This window comes from Juglans regia, chromosome 3, assembly GCF_001411555.2.
Source record: "Juglans regia cultivar Chandler chromosome 3, Walnut 2.0, whole genome shotgun sequence".
NCBI lineage: Eukaryota > Viridiplantae > Streptophyta > Magnoliopsida > Fagales > Juglandaceae > Juglans > Juglans regia.
The window spans coordinates 10,802,003-10,822,210 of record NC_049903.1 but is presented as its reverse complement, the minus strand read 5'-3'; the positions used below and the strand labels follow the sequence as shown (position 1 = coordinate 10,822,210).

Genomic DNA, 20,208 nt, shown 5'->3' with positions numbered 1-20,208 from the left:
TCATGAGCATGTATACTGGCATAAGGATTGCAAAATGATCCAAGTGTATTGAAAACTAAGGAAACCATGCAGGCATTTCAATGAATTTGAATTTCATATAATTTACTTTTTCCTTTCTTGCAAGTGATTGTAAGAGGGAAATAAAAGGGAAAAATGAGACCTGTAATATTTGCTGTAATATTTGTTTACTTTGTGTTTCATTTGCTATAATATTTGTAAGATGAAAAGAATTGATTTTGTTAGGGTCGCTTAGCCTCATTTTGATCATAGTAGACCCCCAACCCCACCCTGCAAGCTACTATGCCCTTAGATTTTACACAACTTTATATCTAACAAGAATTTCTAGAGGTGTGCATCAGAACAATAGGGCTCTTCCACTTGCAAATACAAACAAATAGAAGAGATTCTCCATAACAAATTGTACCACCAACACAGTAGACAAACACTACTAGTCCGTGGTGTAGTAATTCATCTATCCTTGCATCAGTAAAAATTCTCTAGTTCCCCCTATGAACCTACACAAGGAATCTCATTCAACGATGCTCATAAAAAACTGTGCACCATCATCATCAATCGTGGGGTGATATGGTGTCTTGGGTTCAGTGATTTTCTGTCTCACAGGCTTATTTGCTTCAATATCCTCCAAATTAGCCGTATCCCATCTCACACGGCCCCTGTTATCCAAATGGGAAGAAATGCTAAGATATTAGTATATATTGAAATTAAAATTCATCATATAGAGCAGTTAAAACTCAATAATAAAGAATTCATAATACTATACAGAAATAGAAGGCACAAACCGAATATCCTATTGGAAAATGTGGAAAGTAAAACTAGAAAGTACAAACCCCAAAAAAGATCTTGCACCCACAGTACCAATTAGTCCTATGAGCCATAGGCTATGGCTGTTGAATTAAGATAACAATGGTAGTGCACTTTGGGATGTTAAGCTGATTTTTGAAATAGAAAATGCAAAATTTTCTTCTAATAAATTTAACAAAATTGCAATAACACTTGTTCATGATTTGCTTCTACAACTTCCAGACACAGTATATGGTTATAAGGAAATAACTCTTCCACTTTGATTTCTTTATATTTTAAGACAAATCCAAATACACAATCTCACCCACCAAAACCATGTATCGGGTAATCCAAGAAAACTCTTGTGCATAATTGAAGCCTGGATGTCTGAGTTTACAACTTATACCAAGCTTGCCTTTTGGCCACATCTTAACAAGCTATAATTTATCTATCTCTTTTCATGAAATTTTTTTAATGATTTTCCAGAGTTTTCATAAATTTAGTTTTTTTTAAGATTTTTCCTCTAAAATAACGAGTATATGTAGCATCTATAGAATTCATGTTGTAACATCCACTTCATCCCTATCATCATCTAAAATATTCCTAATCACTGACACCCTCACTTTTGAAGATATGATGATAATCAACTTCTTGATTGATTCTTATCTCCGATATTCTATATCTAAAGGTGACACAAAATCATTTCTTACCATGTTTTAAGAAAAAAAATCATTAACAACTTTTCATAAAATCTAAAGAGAATGTGTAAATTACTTCATTTTGCTGATGTCCTCAAATGGCAAACAGCAGCACAACCACCTAATTCCCTTGAAAAATAACAAAATTTCAAAATATGTAGTGAAATTCTTAACACTAAACACCAATGATATTGATTATAACGGGATATCTACAAAAGTATGAGAAAGGAGAAATAAAATTTTAAGTATTAATAAGTGGAAGTGACACACGAAAGAGATTATCAAATCATTTACAAAAAGAGAAAATCACAAGCAGAAACGCAGGAAGAAGCAATGCATATAAGAAATCTCATGATATTCACCTTCCAAATAGCCCATCAACAGAAAATCTTCAAGCAAGGAATAGGATCACATAGAAGCAAAAATGAATATTCTCACTTAAATCTATCTTACGAAAAATTATTCTTATCATAAATCTTGTTATTGTATCTAAATCCAATACACCATTTCCTTAAAGTACTCAGTCAACATTCAAAGGCAAAGAGAGGATTCGAAAAAAAAAAGAAGCAGATACAAACACGAGCACATCTAAGATTGCAAAAAATTGAAAAAATTCTTCTACGAAAATAGTAGCGAGTCAACGAAACCTAAGTATGAATTTTACAAAACTCAAACACAATTAATTGAAATGTGAAATCCAACATCAATTAAAAAGAACATAAAAAAATCAATGGAGCCACAGATCAACAACGTATTAAAGCATCAAACACAACGTTGAAAATATTGAAAACATAAATCTCTACATCCAAGAAGAGATGGATACCTTACACTCCGTTTTGATTGCTAGAGAAACACGGGGTGAACTCAATGTTATAGTATGGAAGGAATCCATATTTTCTTACGGTTCTGGAGAATCAAACAGATAATAGAATATATAAATTTAAGAAGTGAAGAATGTTAAAATCAAGATTAACAAGTTAAACCTGTTAAAGAGTGAAATTTTGCGAGCGAGTTGAACTTTGAAGAGTGTGAGAGAGAGAGAAATGACAATGGAGTTACCTATGAATCTGAGCAAAGGGCGATGAGATAGAGGGAGGAGCGAACGCGGGCATAGGAGGTTCGAGTGAAAAATCGGAGGAGGCTCTCGCAAAAGGATGAGGGCTAAGAGTCTGAGGTGGGGTTTGAAGACGAAGGCACCTGGGTGGGGAACTGAGGATGATGGGAAAAGAGGAAAAGAAATGATGAAATTTTAGTTTCCCTCGCATATTTCTTTCACACGTTTTTTTTTTTAATAAAATATTAGCTAATGTGGCACTGCCACGTCAGCCGGTTCCGCGCCGGTTTCACACCAGTGATTGTATATAGAAGAATTGTAAACATAAATATATATTTATATTTTATAAATTGTGTATATATAAATATATAGAGTTTGGAAATATCTCACTCATCAAAATCTCAAAGTGTTTGCTGGATTTCCATAATGGGAAAGACCCACCTTCTTAGTACTTTTTTGATTTAGTTGCTTTCCTTCTTTATTTGTTGTATGGAACAGTTTTTGTTTTGGAATGAATCTACTACTTGCTAAGGAAAAAAAAAGAAAAGAAAAGAAGAGGACCACATCATTTCGTGAAGAATTCTCCAATGTTAAGGCAGCTAGATACTGAATCCCAGTTCCTCAATGAATAGGTAGCCGAAGGTTCCCCGATCATTTCCATACACGTAACATTAATAATATTTTTCATTATATATATTAAATACATAAAGAAGCAGAAATGACTAAACTGCATGCAATTTTTTGGAGATGCGAATATGAGATGAGGGGCAGAGGTAGCATAACGTACCAGAAACATGACAAAGAAGAAAAGCAGCTTGGGTGGTCGATCGACTGCATGCATGATTCCTTTAATCAATCTAAGATTTTATGATCACTTCGTCGTCGTCAAAGAAAAATAAAATCCACGATAGAAATCTAAATTTGAAGATCCCAAACCAAGATGAGGAGCGATGCTATTATAGGACTGTGAATTATCATCATCCGGACATACTAAATGCATCCCGCATTCTTTCACTTCTACTTGTATTGGTCTACGATAAAGGCAATAATCCATTTCTGCTGTAATTGACATCTTAATGAAGCTCTGTTTATCCAAATTATTCGATTTCCAGCGTTCCAAAAATGGCGGAGCTGGTATATATGCCCAGAATCCAATTGGCTCGTCTAAAGAGAGGTCCAGGGAAGGAAATAAAAGGTAGTAAAAAAAATCTTCTAAATTACCTTCATCCGTCTCAAAACAAAACGTAAACCCCACATGTGAAGAATAAACAAAGGATTCCTTGAATAACGAAGAAATTGAAGTACCTTGAGGGGAATGGAATTGATGATAATCACAAACAATAAAGATAGCACACCCCATACCCAGCTTCATATTTCCCTCCAAATCTATCTTTACAGAGGAGCCATTACATTTATTGTGTACCCACTTCGGGATTCCAGATCCCAACGACCACCCATATATCTGTAAAACAACGCCCAAAAAGATATATTAATTGCTGCGAAATTAAGGCTACGTTTGGGTAGTAAAGTCTTCTCAACACTTTTTAAATATTCTCTTACTTATGAAAATACTTCACATGTCAAATAACTTAAAATGCTCTCAATGGAACTCACAAACCCACTTCAATCTCTACTTATAACTATTCACAAACATTCTATAATATTCATCACTATTATATATAAATAAAAAATAAAATCACTATAATATTTATTACTATTAAATATAAATAAAAAATAAAATCACTATAATATTTATCCCTATCAAATATAAATAAAAAATAAAATCACTATAATAGTTATCACTGTTATATATAAATAAAAAATAATTTCACTATAATATTTATCACTGTTATATATAAATAAAAAATAAAATCACTATTATACATAAATAAAAAATAACATTACTATAATATTTATCACTATTATATATATAAAAATAAAATAAAATCATTACAATATTTATTAATATGAAAAAAATTACTATAATAAAATCACTATAATATTTATAGAATTCACACATTTTTTAACTAACTATCCAAAAGTCAACAACTCAACATACTTCACACATCCAAACAACTCAAAATACTCTTAATGGGATCCATAAACTCATTCCAATTTTTACTCATAATTATTCACAAATATTCTCAACTCTTTTAAAGTATTTTCACTATCCAAACGTACCCTTAGACTTTTTTTTAGAGAGAGAGAGAGAGACTCACCGCATCGGCATAGAATGAATTCCTAAAACGACCTCCACCTGCCATGTCTAAAATATTCTCTCTTTCGCTGTCAAAATCGATGTACATTGTTTCTACCTCAAATACTCCTTCCATCTGATATTCTACAAGTGATCCAATATCATAGGTGGCATCTGAGCTTTGTTTTGGCAAAGAGCAGTCATTAAAGAAGATGGCCGAATCTGTTGTTGATTTACGTGGCATCCACTTGCGTCCTTCGAGACTTAAGGAGAGAATGCTTTTGGGGATTAGATTAACAGATGGTATTTGCGTTATAGCAGTTCCCAGTGCCGTAAAATGGCTAAGGCATTCCAATCTACTCAAGTCTGGAAATTTCTCTAGTCTTGACCAACCATCCAGACAGAGACGATCAAGATATGACAAACTATATATAAAACTAGGAAAAACTGAAATGTTTTTGCAATCTTTTAAATATAAATAGCGAAGGCCAGAGAAACTCTTAAATGATGATGGTAAGTTTGTTTTGATAGGCTCGCTAAAAACCAAGCCCTTCAGTGATGTCATATCTCCCAAAAATTCTGGAAACTTCTCAAGTCTTGAACGTTCGGTAAGACTCATAAATTCAAGAGATTCCAAGCAGAACTGGTCTGGAAGTCTTCTAAGACATCCGCAATGACTTAAAACCATTATTTTTAGTCGTTTGAGAACTCCAATGGATGGATGGACTTTATACAAGCTTTTACAACCTCCAAGGATTATTTCCTCAAGATTTGGGGCTCCCGTCAAATCAGGTGTCTCAATCAAGTTCTCAGAATAACTCAGATTCAAGTGCTTCAAAGTTTCTAAAACCTGTTATAAACAAGTAGTTAATTGGGTCAAAATATGAATTTATTAACTTATTTAAGATTAATACGTATTTATACAAGTAAAAAACTTACCATCAATCCCTTCCATAGTTGTTTGATGCGGCTGCAAGTCATGCGCAGTACAGTGAGATTTTTTGGTTGGAAACTGCTTGGCAACGTTTTCAAATGATATCCAGACCAGTGTAAGAATCGCAACTCATAGGTTGGCATGGATTTTAAAGGATCTCCATGCCATTCTATAGTTGGTGAGCCATAAATTTGACTAATTCGAGGAATAATTTTAAGATGTCTTAATTTTCTCATCTTTGAGAATGCTTTGGCATTGAATCTATGTTTGGTTTTAGGACAAAAATCCAGGACTATGCCTTCAATTGCTTCAGTTCCCTAGTAACCAAGAACAACTGATTAGCAGGTGTGGGGAAAATCTTTGACCTGAACAATTAGAATGTAAATATACCTATTTATATTAGGAGAAATAATATATACAAGTTTCCAATGCACAAGCTCACACAAGCCCTTTATAAAAAAAATGGACCTCACTATAGTAAATTGCGAAAAACTCACTCATTTTTTTTTTCCCTTATGAGACCCACGTGTTTACAAAAATGAATGCTAGTTATCATTCCCACGTCATGTATCAACATGTGATTTATCATTTTTTTTTTCCATTTAAATATACATATTTACACATCAATATCATATGCGTTTAAATAAAATGATAAAAATAATAAATTATATGTTGGTGTGTGGTGTGGGATGATAAGTAACATTCCTCATTTTACAAAAGGTTTGGACAAGTCTTGTATATTTGGAGTTTGCACCTAGCACTGCTCTTAGATTAACGTACAGACTAATCATTACCGTATTATTCTTCAATACATGGAAGATATCTTCTTGACGACACAGTCTACTGCGTCGTCCAGGTTCTTCAAGACATTCGCGACGAACCATTTCCTTGCCCATTGTTTTAAGCAAATCATGCATGAACAACATTCCATCTGAGATGATTAGGAGGGACTTGTCTACGAGAACGTCAATGTTGATGGCGGGATAATAACCAAAACTTTCTAATGTCTGCAAAAACATGTTATCTAGCCTGTGTCGTTGGAACAAACATGCCATATCCAAGAACAACTCTTTCTGCAAATCCTCCAGCCCCTCAAAACTTATTTGAAGTATATTCATAATTTCTTTATTAGGAATTGCCTCTAGTTGATCCCTAGCACTTCTCCAGGCAACTATCGTTCTCCCAAATAAGAAGGAACCCAAAACTTTAAGAGCTAAAGGAAGGCCTTGAGCATAATTCACAAAATCCATAGATAGATCCTTGTAATTCTCTGTAGGTTGGGTTTTCTTGAAGGCCGACAAACTAAAGAGTTGCAATGCTTCATCAGTTTGAAGCTGCTCAACCTTATAGATATCATTCACTTCATGTGTTCTCAACAGATGACTATCTCTACATGTTATAATCATCCTAGTCCCTGGACCAAACCAATCCGGACTCCCTGATAATGCCATTAGTTGTTTTTCACTATCCACGTCATCAAGGATGATAAGAACCTTTTTATTCCGCAGCATGCTCCTTATCACCTTGATTCCCTGGTGATGATCCCATATATGTGTTTCTTCTTGCATGATCATAGAAAGAAGTTGTTTTTGTAAAGAAGCTAGACCACGAGCTCTAGATTCTTCTCTAATACAAGAAATAAAGCTACTTCCTTCAAATTGACAAGAAATTCTATCATAAATTATTTCGGCCAGAGTTGTTTTACCAACGCCACCCATCCCATGAATTCCTATGAAGCGAACATCATTCGATTCCATATCCATTAAGTTCAGCATTTCTTCTACACGAGAGTTAATAGCAACAAATTTCTCGTAATCATGACGGGAGAATCTACAATTCAACTTACGAGATATATTTCCACTAATTTCTTGGATCAACGCTGATTCGTAACTGTAAATTGATAGACAAGTAATATTATTTACGAGACATTAATAGGCATAGACAAACAATATGTTTTAGCTAGCGCATAATGTTTTGTAGAGATAATAAAATTACACTTCAATTCATCTTCATAATTTTCTCTTTAGGAACACTTTGGCCCTCAGACTAGACATGACGATAAACATTTTAACAATTATTAACATATATAATAGTTATTTTCTAAAAGTTTCCAACTTATGTTTGGCAGGCATCAATGTAAATGTTACCTGTCATGTACAACCCATCCTGCAATATTGCCGACTTCTCGGAAATCATTTTTCCACTTCTGCATCTTCTTGACGCCAACCTCGAGGTTGTTTTTATGGGCAGCGAAAGCTTTTTCAAAAGACCCTGTCAGATTTCTTATATCAGAAGGATTCACATGATAGAAAATGGGCAAAATTGTGAGCTCCGTCTTCTTAGCCCATTCAACGATCGCGGCAAGTTCCATGAGGCACCATTTGGAAGACGCATAGTTTTTCGAAATAATGATGATTGCGTATATGGATTCTCGAATTGCTTTCAAAAGCTCTTTAGAAATGAATTCTCCTCGCTTGAGTGTTTCACCATCCTTGAAGACGAGAATGCCTTTCCGTTTTAAACCAACATATAGATGATCCGTAAAACTCTTGCGAGTGTCTTTACCATAGAAACTAAGGAAAACATCATGCTTCCATCGAGGTGTTGTGGAAGAGGTTATGATTTTTTTCATTTTCTTCCGACCAAGAAGAATGGGCTCTTTTTGTTTTCTTAATATATTTGGAAGATCATGAGTTCTATATAGAAAAGATCACGAGTACTCGCGAGTACTGGTCGACCTTGCATGAGAAAACCTCCAAGTAGATGCAACGAGCAACATCATCTATTGCCTTTGCGGTCAACTCAAAAGTCTTTCCAGTACTTTAGTCATCGTTATTTATGCGAAATGAAAGACCCGTTTGCTTTCAGATTAGATAAGTTAAAAAGATTAAAGTTACAAAAAATATTATTAAAATTTATTTTTTTAATATTATTTTTATTCTGAGATTTAAAAAAATTATATTATTTATTTTTATTATATGAGAATTTAAAAAATTATAATAATTAGATTAGATTAGATTAGATTAGTTTAGTTTACATAAGATGAAATGTGAAAACAAATAAAGTCTTAGGACTTATTTGGAGAGTAAGATGAGATGCAAATAATAATAAAATAATTTGTGAATAGTAGTGAGATAGTTTGAGTTGAGTATTTTTTTTAGTTTTGGAAAAAGAAATAGAAAAAGTTGAATAAAAAATATTATAAAGTTAAAATATTATAATATTATAGTTTTCACAATATTATTTTTGTTTCATCTTATCTCATCTCACTATCCAAACAGAACTTTAAAACACGTAGTTCCTCAAAAAAGATAATAGAAATTGACATGATTTGGTAAGAGCATTAGCATTGGTTTATGCATATGCATATGCAAAATTACCTCTTTTACATAACCACTTTGTCATTCAAGCAAAATTCTCACATTGGCTTATGCATATTTGAAACAAAATAATAATAAAATTCATTTTATTATTATTACTTTTTTGCTAAAATTCATTTTTTTATATATATTTTACAATTAACATCCACTACATACATTTGACATTAATAATACAAATATAATAATAAAAAATATAATTTTTTAATAATAATATATTAAAAATATAATAAAATGAAAAAAATATATATAATATATTATAATAATAAAATGAATGTGCAAGTGAATGTTTTTTTTGTTATTGAATGAGTGAGAAAATGAAAGGATTGTGTGAGAGAGAGTGGGAGGAGAGAGAATTAATTATTAAAATATAATATGTAGGGTGAATAGTTGTTATCTAAATTTAGATAACAACTGTTCATAGGTAGCTAAATTTATAGATATGCATAAGCCAATGTGGATGATTTTAGGGTCATATTATCCAAATATGACTTTAGATATGGATATGCATAGACCAATGCCAATGCTCTAAATGTTTTATTTCGACTGTAGCAATTATAGAGTGGTTATGGAATGGATTCAGTGACTTGTTGGACTAGATGCCTGTTTAGATTCAGAAAATATTTTATCTTATCTCATCTCATCATTATAACTTTCTCAAAATTTTACACAAAATATAGTAAACAATTTAATTTTTTTAAATTCCAATTCAACTTTTTTAAAATTTTAAAATAATAATAATATTATAAAATAATTTTCTAACAATAATTTTTTTTAACTTTCATATTTTATTTAAGAAAAATCATTTTATTTAATCTCCGAATCCAAACTAGTCTTCAAAGAATTTTTTTACATCACTTTTTTTCGATGATCTATGCCTAAAATGTAAATTAATTTGGTAAAGCTGTTTACAAATCAATATAAGAATCAAAGCTTCCCCATCACAGGTTTCAAATTTAACTCAATGCTTTTTGCCTAGCTAGACTAGTTGAAAATAATTAAGTTCTAGATAGGCTGGTGGGAACATACGCCCTCTAGTCCATTAGCATGCTTGTGGAAAATAATTGAGCACCTCAGACTTTGTATCCTTTGCGTAAGAATTGGTCTAGCTCTCTTGTCAAAACAAGCATACGTCTAAATCATGCAGCAGGTAGAACAAAAGATACACGTAGAGTTAGGGGTATTTGGAAAGTCAGATCATATGAAAGGAGTTGAGATGATTTACTAATGAGATGATTTCTTCTCATCCCAGCTCTGTATACAAGGCAAAGTTTTTCAGAAATGATAGATCATATATGAAATCATGTCATATTAATCATTGTAAGGAAAATGCTATATCTCTCGCTAGAGACTAAAAATGTATTTTGATGTGTTTTTTAAGTTTTTTTTTATATAAATTTTTTTAATAATTTTAAATATTTTTAAAAAAATTAAAAAATATCATAATATTATTAAAAAATATTATTAAATATTTTTTTATGATTTTTTATTTTACTTCGTGATTAAGGAAGTATTTTTTAATGATTTTGTTTTTACTTTCTAATTAAGAAAGTGTTTTCTTAATGATATTCTAAATTTATTTGATTTTTTTTAATATTTAAAAATATTAAAAAATTGATATAAAAAATAATTTTAAAAAATACATGTAAAATAATACTTCACCCCCGCCGGAGCCCCCAACAGGGCTGTAGCATGACCCATCAGTGTAATTGTAATATATAATGGGTGGGTCATCGCCCACCGCTAGGAGCTCCTGCTGGAGCTCCCGTTAATTAATGCATTTTTATTATTATTTTTTTACATAAATTTTTTAATATTTTTAAATATTTTTTAAAAAATAAAAAAAATTCATAATATTATTGAAAAACAGTTACTTAATCATAAAGTAAAAAATAAAAAACTATAAAAAAAAAATCACCAACAGGAGCCCCAAACGGTGAGCATAGCATTTCTCATATATAATTGGGTGATGATACAGCCCCCGTTGGGGCTCCCGCTAGGGTGTAGTATTATTTTATATGTATTTTATTTAAGTAATTTTTTATATAGATCTTTTAATATTTTAAAAAAATAAAATAAATTTAAAACATCATTAAAAAAATATTTTCTTAATCAGATTGTAAAAAATAATATATTAAAAAATATTTTTTTAATCACGAAGTAAAATAAAAAATTATAAAAAAATATTTTTTATAATTTTTTATTTTACTTTCTGATTAAGAAAATATTTTTTAATAATATTATGATTTTTTTTTAAATATTTAAAATGGTCATGCTACAGCCTCGCTGGAGGCTCTCGTTGGGCTTAGCATGTACTTTTCTATATGTATTTTTTTAATTTATTTTTTATATAGAATTTTTTTACATTTTTAAATATTTTTAAAAAATAAAATAAATTTAAAATATCATTAAAAAACACTTCTTTAATCAGAAAGTAAAAAAAATCATTAAAAATACTTCTTTAATCACGAAGCTACTTCGTGACTAAAGAAATATTTTTTAATAATATTATAATTTTTATTTTATTTTTTTAAAATATTTAAAATTATTAAAAATATCTATATAAAAAAAATTTAAAAAACACAAAAAATGCTTGAGCCCAGCAGAGCCCCCAGCGGGGGGCATCTAGCATTTTCCTATATAATTAGTGCAGAGGGAACTCAGTACTGCTGTCACCTACAGCGACGGTTAAGACTTGATAGGACGTGAGCGCAAGATGCAGCCACGAAAAGCAAGAGAATTTGCCCTTCCATCGTGATTTCTGTTTAAAATTAGCAAATTGAAATTGAAACATCATCCATCAACATGGCGGTCTACTCACAAGTCGTCGATGGTTTCCCTTTGGTAGTCATCATCATCGTTTTGAATAATGTAAAAAGGAAGAAATTAAAACGCGTAGTATATAGAGAACACGTACAAGATTTCAAAATCCACATCATAATGCAACCGCGTAATTGCCAATTAGTATCGTTGGGAAAACTATTCATTCACAAAAGAACAAAATGGAAGTCAAAGATAAGTTTGATATCCTTATTACTTCGTAATCATACTATCTGATACCTACCTACACCCTCTCTTTCCAAATCATGAATAGAACCAGGTTTATCATTTGTGATCCCATCATTCACATTTATATTTTTCAGTTTGCGAGTATTTTGCAAGAGCCTACGAACAAGAAACAAACAAAAAGAATAAAAGATAAACAAGAGAATCTAAACATAAGCCAATTAAAACCATAATTTACGATCGAGTAATAGTATTGATCATTAATTCCATCATGTCTTCCATAATGTAAATAGTAAATTCCTCATTTTGTATGTGGTGTCGCTAGAGCACTGCAGTTTTCTTTCAAGGTGATAGAGGTTCTCACAGTCAGCTGCAACTCCGATCCTCCTCCTTTTGAACCCCCAACCTTGTGCACTAATTTACCTTTTTGAGGATTACAGAGGTTGGCAACTACTATTCACCCCATTCCTCAGCAACAGCTTTTAGATTCAACGACTCTTAATTCAACCACATCAACCAACAGGGACATGTTGGAGGGCATCTTCTAAGTGAACTTCTGTCAGAATTGGATAATGAAATATAGCATGCCCAAACCAGGAAGCCGTGAAATCCACCACCATCTATCAAATTGGTTTCTTTGTATGGCATCGAATTTTGGAAGAGATTCCACAAGAAATGTATTGAACACATGCAAAAAGCTGGAATAGATCAAACTTAAATTCCCAAGACAATGTCAAATTATAGCTTCCTACAAAACCAACGCCACATTGAGTTTGATATAACCCCAAAATGCAAAGACCAACGTCCCTCATTCAAGCATTTGCTCAATCACTCACCTTTGAATGAATATTCTCTTAAACTCATCCGTAAACCTGATACGAACATAACACAAAATAAGCCGGTTTGTATTTAATATAAATGTGTTTGGGTTAAAATGGGTTGGCCCGATAGAATATGATTAATAAATTGGTCAATTTCAGGTAACCCACGAAACCCGCTACCAATCCAAATAACAAAAATAAATTCTATTTTTAAATTTTATAAATATCTAGGCTTATATGTCTTTTTTTTGTGAAAATATGTTAAATTAATATTAATATTTGACTACTTTATATCTCAAACTATTAAACTTTTTTTCATTAATATCTACTTTTATTTTATGAAAATATTAGTTTTCTTATACATTATTGGTTTTGATATTGATAGTAAAATATTTTTTCATGAATCCAACAATAAATGTGAATTATTTATATAGTTAATCTTGTATTATATATGAAATTATATTAATTGGATTAAAAAATAAATAAACGGGTAAGTTCAACTCATTTATATGAAAATGGTTGAAACGGGTTAAATGCATCATGTAACGCCCCAACCCCAGAGGTCTAGGAAGTTAACTTTTGTCACCTGATAATCAACCTCCACAATGCTAATAAAATATCCAAATCCAATATGTATATACTTCCTAGACTCCAGATCAAACATAAACGTTTCAAATTCATTTAACCACACATATCCACATATCAGTTTCTCAATACCATAAAACAAATAAAATAAATCAATATCTCCACGTCTTAGTTAACATAATAAAAATGAAATAGGGTTTACAAAAGTCTCCATAATCATCTAAACTTACTAAAATGCGTCTAATAAATAAATGTATCCACCACTAGTACTGGTACCCCGAAGTAAACAACTACTATTCTCAACTAATCTTGCTCATGTACTCTATTACTGATTCTCAGCTAAACTATTAAAGCCATCTGAAATATTATGAAGATAAAGGGGTGAGTTATTAACTATTCAATAAGCAAGGAATATATATTAATATGTAAACATGAGCATTTATCAAGTTTAGAATGCGAAACAAAAACATTTACTTTCATAAATGCAGAATTATAATATTTTTTTTAAGAATGCATGATCAAAAACATGTTATCAAAAGTCAAAGCGAAACTTATAGAAAAACTTTTTTATTCAAAAATCTTTTGGTATATCAAAATCTGAAACATCATCTTCATATTATATCAGATTATCATATTGGGACATATATCATATTTAACCTCCGTGGTAGGGTTATAAACTACCATTATACCCGTGGCTGGACCGTATACCACCATTATACCCATGGCGAAGTCGTATATCATGTTTAACCCTTGTGGTAGGGTTATAAACCACCATTATACTCGTGGTGAGACTGTATACAACTATTATACTCGTGATAGGGCCTTAACAGAGACAGAACAGAGGCAACATCGGAACCAGATCATATTCAGACACAGAATCAGAAATTTATGCCAAGGTTTTCAGATGACACATCATATCAAAATAGAGTACTGAACAGATTCAAATCATTTCACATATTCAAACCAATTCGAAAAATTCTCACATCACATGCATAAATTTTCAAAAATTTCATATTCGCTCTTTTTGCATAGTTCAGAAACAGAATGCACAAAATTAACTCATGTCTACACCAGTCATGACAAAAAAAATACATTCTTTTATACAAATTTCATGCATATGTAGAACACATATATGAGATATTTTTTTATTTCTTTTCAAAACAAACATGCATATTTTCAAAATCAATTTCGTTTCATTTTTTTTTATACAAAGTCTAGTATAGGAACCCCACTTACCTGACTTTTGCCGTGTATAAGACATGCCTTGGGTCCGACCTCTAACAAAATCACAGCCTAAAACAATAAACGTTTACCACATAATTAACAATCCAAACAGGTATACCACTAAGCTTATTTAATAAAACCCCAAACCAGCCCCATAAATGATAAAACTATTTTATTACTATTTACAAACCATTTCACCACTATTCACACATATTTACAATAGCCTCATTTGTTTTCGCAGATAAGATGAGATGAGTTGAGATTAAAACTAAAAGTTGAATAAAATATTATTAGAATATATTTTTTAATATTATTTTTATTTTAAAATTTGAAAAAGTTGAATTGTTTATTTTATTTTGTATGAGAATTTAAAAAAGTTGTAATGATGAGATGAAATGAGTTAAGAAGAGTTGTGAAAAAAATTAAGGCTAAGTGTCCAAACCATTGTTTTGAATACTGTACCGGACGACGTACCTATCAAGGCACTAGAACGAAATATTTCGGTACTAGTACCGTTTCATGTACCGTTTCGAGATAGTCGATATATGAATAAATTATATATATAAATTATATTCTAAAATAATAATCTCTATATGAATAAATTATATATAAATACATACATATATATAAATTATAAATAATCTAGTTTGAATTAGGGATAAAAAAATGAATTGTAGTTTGAAAAAATAAAAAAAATTAAAGGCGGAACTAGAATTATCATTACAATGTAAAAATTCCAAAGCATATTGTTTTTGTCAAATATCGTGCCACCTCAGTATTTATCTATTTTAATATTACTTTTTTAATATTTTATTATTATCTAATTATTATACAAATAAATTTTGACTAATTTCATTCATCATTAGAACCGCCTTATTACTCATGTCATTTTTGAAGTCATTGATGTTACTTCAAACAACGTTGTACATAGTTTCTTCTTGAAATTGTGGTCGTGTGAGGTTCTAAAACGGGTTCCCCTCTTAGTGGTGTTGGTGAACATCTCTTTTGTGCAAAAAACTGAGATAATTAAGATTACTGCCAAGCCCACCATCTAGATCTGAAGATGTCGTTCTTAGGAGTGTCACCGGTTTGATTTTGGACAAAATTTTGAACTGAACCGGTATCAATTTTGTATTTTTCAAAACCGATTACGTACCGCTATTCATCATCCCAACTTCCATCATCCTTACATCATCCTATGATGTGGCATTAGGTGATTGTAAATTATTTATTACATTTCACTTGTAAACCTATCATCTAATCACTACAAGGGGAATCATCTTTACCAGCGATTCACTTTCTCTGGCAAAACCAACAAAATCGCCGCCTATCACCTATCCCAGCGATTTATAAATCGCTGGAAGTTCGCCGGTATTAAAGCCCCACTTTTGATCTACTCCAACGGAAGCCAAAAATCGTTGGCAAGATTTTATTTCCCAGCGATTTTTATTCGCTGCAAAAAGTACATTTGATCGCCGCAATTGCAAGATCCGATTCAGTTGTGAATCGTTGGGAAAGATTAATTGCAGCGATTTAATATTGTCGTTAAAAGAAGAAAAATCGCCGGCAATATACTTTCCCAACAATTTTTTATAATCGCCGCAATTGACTAAATGGCTTCGAAATAACAATTGCGACGATAATAGTGCGCCGGTATAGATCAATACCAGCGATGTAAAAATCGCTGCTAATGTGAGATCTATTCCAACGGTTTAGTTAAATCGCTGCGAAATCCTTTTTGCAGTGAATACTATTCGCCGCAATACCTGTATTTCCGGCGATATATAATCGCCGCAAATATGTTTAAAATTATTTCCGGCGAATTTTAGTCGCCGGAAAAGATGTTTCAAAAAATTTAAAAAAAAAAAAGAAAAAAAATTCCAGAAAATTAATCCTGATAAACTATACCCAAGTTGTACTTCATCTTTTTTTATCAAACATATATCCATTCTATTGTTCAAAACTAAGGAAAACAAAAGATGACATATAATTAGTGGTTTGTCCATTATTTTTGCAATTGCAATCACCTATAATGTTCATGGTCTAATCCACTGCACTTAACTCCATAAAAAGTGACTTTATCTAGAACTTTTTAAAGATAGAAATGACTGATTTATTAGATGCCACGGTTTTGGATTAGCTAGTGATAAATTGTACTGATCCAAGAACTCCTACTCCAGTTTTCATATTATAAGTGCTATGGTTTTTGGATTAACTCTGTAATCTACATTAATTACCCAATGCATTAGTGCAAGATAATTTTCACCATCCCTTTTAGGCATTCTTTTCCAGCTCAACCGTAATGGTCAAATTTCAAAACCATGAGCTTTCTGTTGACATAAAGGCTACACTGGATATTAATAACAAGAAAAATCAAATTATGTATGGAGAGGGGAAGGGGGGCATAAAAATGAGAACCATAGTACATCTCAACTTTAAAAAAACAGAAATACACATGCAACTAACTTGTACATCTCCAATAAGGGATTTCAATCTCTTGTGCTATTATTATTATTATCATTATTATTTTGAAATTAATCTTTACTACTTTAAGGACGTTTTGGAATTTTTAATTAAAAAGTCTCCATTATTAGGCTGTTTGGGATTGCAATTTCTTGAAGTCTCTTTTGTAGGGATGAAGCAAGCAGAATAGGGACAATTTGAAAACATTGTACATAAGGCAGGGGATCAATGAAACCTCCTGGAAAATAGTATGCAGAGTAGATGCAGAAACATTCTTTTTTATATAAGTAACAAAAAAATAGTATGCAGAGTAGATGCAGAAACATGAGTAATGAAATGAACATAATATTTTCAATGGAAGAATCCCTACTTGTTCCGGAAATGCTTTCAGTAGTGCCTGGATAGTAGAATTTTGCACCCAGTGGCCATCAATTGAAGAAGTCTCATGACGAGGCACTCCATCTGTCACAACAGATACTTCATTAATGTCACAACTCGCGTGGGTTCATTAAAGAAAGAAAAACATGAGAGAGAGATTACATGCATTGGGAGAGATAATTTTGATAGCATTGTAAAGAATCAGTTGCGTAACCAAACGATTTGATTACATATGTTAAAAAAGATGTTTTTGTTAACATTATTGATGAAACAACTTAAGAATATGAAAAAGTGAAAAAAATAATAACTAGTTTTTGAATTGAAATCATCAAAATTGTTCCGCCAAAATAGTATTATATAATTTGTTCTGTATTTATTTATTTTAGTTAGACTTTGCACCAATTGAAACAAGATTCTCACTCAGCTGCTGACCGCATAATACATATTTATAAACAAAATGCCTTGTTTGAAAACTGGTAACATTGAGCATCAGAGACCAAAACATTATTTCAAAAGCCCAGGCCCAATTTTTATGTAACAAATGAGATGTGTACCTCTTGCAACTGTGGCAATACTTTTCCTTCAGAAAACAAGTCAATTACAATGCCTGACATTGTTGCAAGCACATATTAGTGAAACCAAAACAAAAACCTTCCTCATGGACGAAATAAGTAAAATATAGACTTTTCTTGAGATGGAAGTGGAATAAAAAGACTTGAAAATTATATATGGATTGCAAAAGAAAATCCTCCTTCACCATTTTTTTTTTTTTTTTAATCCTCCTTCACCATTATTTTTTCCTTTCTATGAGACAAGTAAAGAGGTCAAGAGACACTACCAAGAAGGCGTACAACCCATCCAACAGTGTTAAAATGAAACAGCAGGAGGTGAGCTAGGAAATACAAAAAGCTAGGCGGACAAGGATCTTACCAGCATATCCTTCAGACACATTAACTGATTGTGAAAGGGCATCACCGATATGAACATTAAGGATGCCACCAGCTACAGTATGTTTCTCAAGATATGACAGCCCAAGATATTCTCTTGCTTTATCGATCAACTAATGAAAAAAAAAAAAAAATCATGTAAGGATGTAGTCACCTTGGGAACAAAAAGCTTGAAGCATTTAAATGATACAGATATGGTACTAGAGAAAGAATATATTTGGATTTGGTTAAGAGTTAAAACACTTGAGACCATTGTAATAAAGATGGCATTCCTTCTACGTTGACAGAACACTATACAACACCAACCGTTATAACCATCAGAAATTATTGCAACTTCCTTTTTCCTATGACTACTGTAGATAACAATTGCAATTTAATAGCCACCATTGTACTTGCACCTTAAAAAAAGGATGAAAATTACTGTTAAATCCTAACATTGTCTCACATGTGGGTTTTCAAATCCTATAATTAATAAATTCCATGGGCTTGTAAATTATGCATGCTACCTGAAATAGGTCCATTAATCCAAATAATGTGCATATCTTAGATGTTGATGGAATAGACTTGGTAAAGTAGAGATAATATACATGCAGCCCTCTACAGCGTGCATGAACCAGAAACAGTGCATATTCTTGAGGGAAGTTTTATGATATCTTGTTCTTTAAGGAAATACCCCAGCAGAGATAACTTGGTAGTCTAATACGTCCTGTATAGAGAAGAAAAATCAATCAAACATTTTTCAATCCCAGTGCTAAGACCTGTTAGTCTCAATGTCTTCTTGCCTATTTAACATTTCAATTGATCAAAGGTACTGAAAATTTGTAGAAGTTTATAGATGTATGTGGTATGCAAATATGTGCTCTTTATCAAGATATTGAAAAAACTACATGAAAAACAATCCAATGCCTTCCAATTATCAGAGTTTCTGGGTGGTATAACTAGCACATTGCAATGAGTTTCCTCTAGGCTCCCTCTTGAAAATTAGTTGAAGAGAAAAGTAATTTAAAGCATTTTGAGTTTGAAGTTGGTCCTAAATGTGTATATATATTTATATATATATAGCCTCAAGTAACTTTTTAATTAGTAAGTTCACTGGTCTTTGGGGGTCTCAAATCTAAAAGTATATTACTGACAGTAACCATTTAACTGACACATTGCAAGACCAACAATAGACCTATAGAAAAGCAAAATACAGACTTCATACAAAATGAAGTTAATTTATTAGGAAGAAACCAGATCATGATGGAAATCATCATTTTTCATAATATATATATATATAAGTCTACTGGAAAAGATACTTAGGGGTTCCTTACAATTCCATCAATCTCCCAGCCATCAAGTTGCAATGAAGGCCACAAGTCAAGCATTAGCCGAGCAGTAGTTCCACCACCCTGAAACATTTAGAATAATATGAGTACAGTCCTGGAAATTACATGTTTGGTTTAGAAAGAATGTATCAATGCCATTCCCAACAATTACCAAACCAAAGATGGCAATGGGACCTTTTGGAACAATAGCAAGCAAGCTAGCAAACTCATCCTGCATAACGAAACATAATCCATGAAATGAATAGAACTAATTTATGAATTAATTAAAAAATGCAAGTGCACACATACACATAGATATTTTAAATATACGTAGAAAGTTAAAATAAATGAAAAGCATGCTGCCTCCTTACACTTCTATCCTCCCTCTCTCTCTAAACAGATACCCAATGCCAAAA

At 31.7% G+C, this 20,208-nt stretch overlaps 1 protein-coding gene and 1 long non-coding RNA gene across 2 annotated transcripts; both read right to left on the bottom strand.

Moving 5' to 3' along the window:
- Nucleotides 1-254: 254 nt before the first annotated feature.
- Nucleotides 255-8,316, bottom strand: LOC108996559 (disease resistance protein RPV1-like). The gene is made up of 8 exons (XM_018972513.2): nt 7,832-8,316; nt 6,479-7,574; nt 5,690-6,001; nt 4,773-5,600; nt 3,859-4,015; nt 3,341-3,717; nt 2,323-2,405; nt 255-674 (listed from the first exon to the last, which is right to left on the bottom strand). The coding sequence occupies exons 1-6, from the start codon at nt 8,314-8,316 to the stop codon at nt 3,425-3,427; spliced, it is 3,171 nt and encodes a 1,056-aa protein (XP_018828058.1). The 3' UTR covers nt 255-674; nt 2,323-2,405; nt 3,341-3,424.
- Nucleotides 8,317-18,111: 9,795 nt separating this feature from the next.
- Nucleotides 18,112-20,025, bottom strand: LOC108996496. Its single transcript, XR_004801118.1, has 4 exons — nt 19,965-20,025; nt 19,799-19,876; nt 18,469-18,598; nt 18,112-18,145 (listed from the first exon to the last, which is right to left on the bottom strand). It is a non-coding gene; the product is annotated as an uncharacterized LOC108996496 (long non-coding RNA).
- Nucleotides 20,026-20,208: the final 183 nt, after the last annotated feature.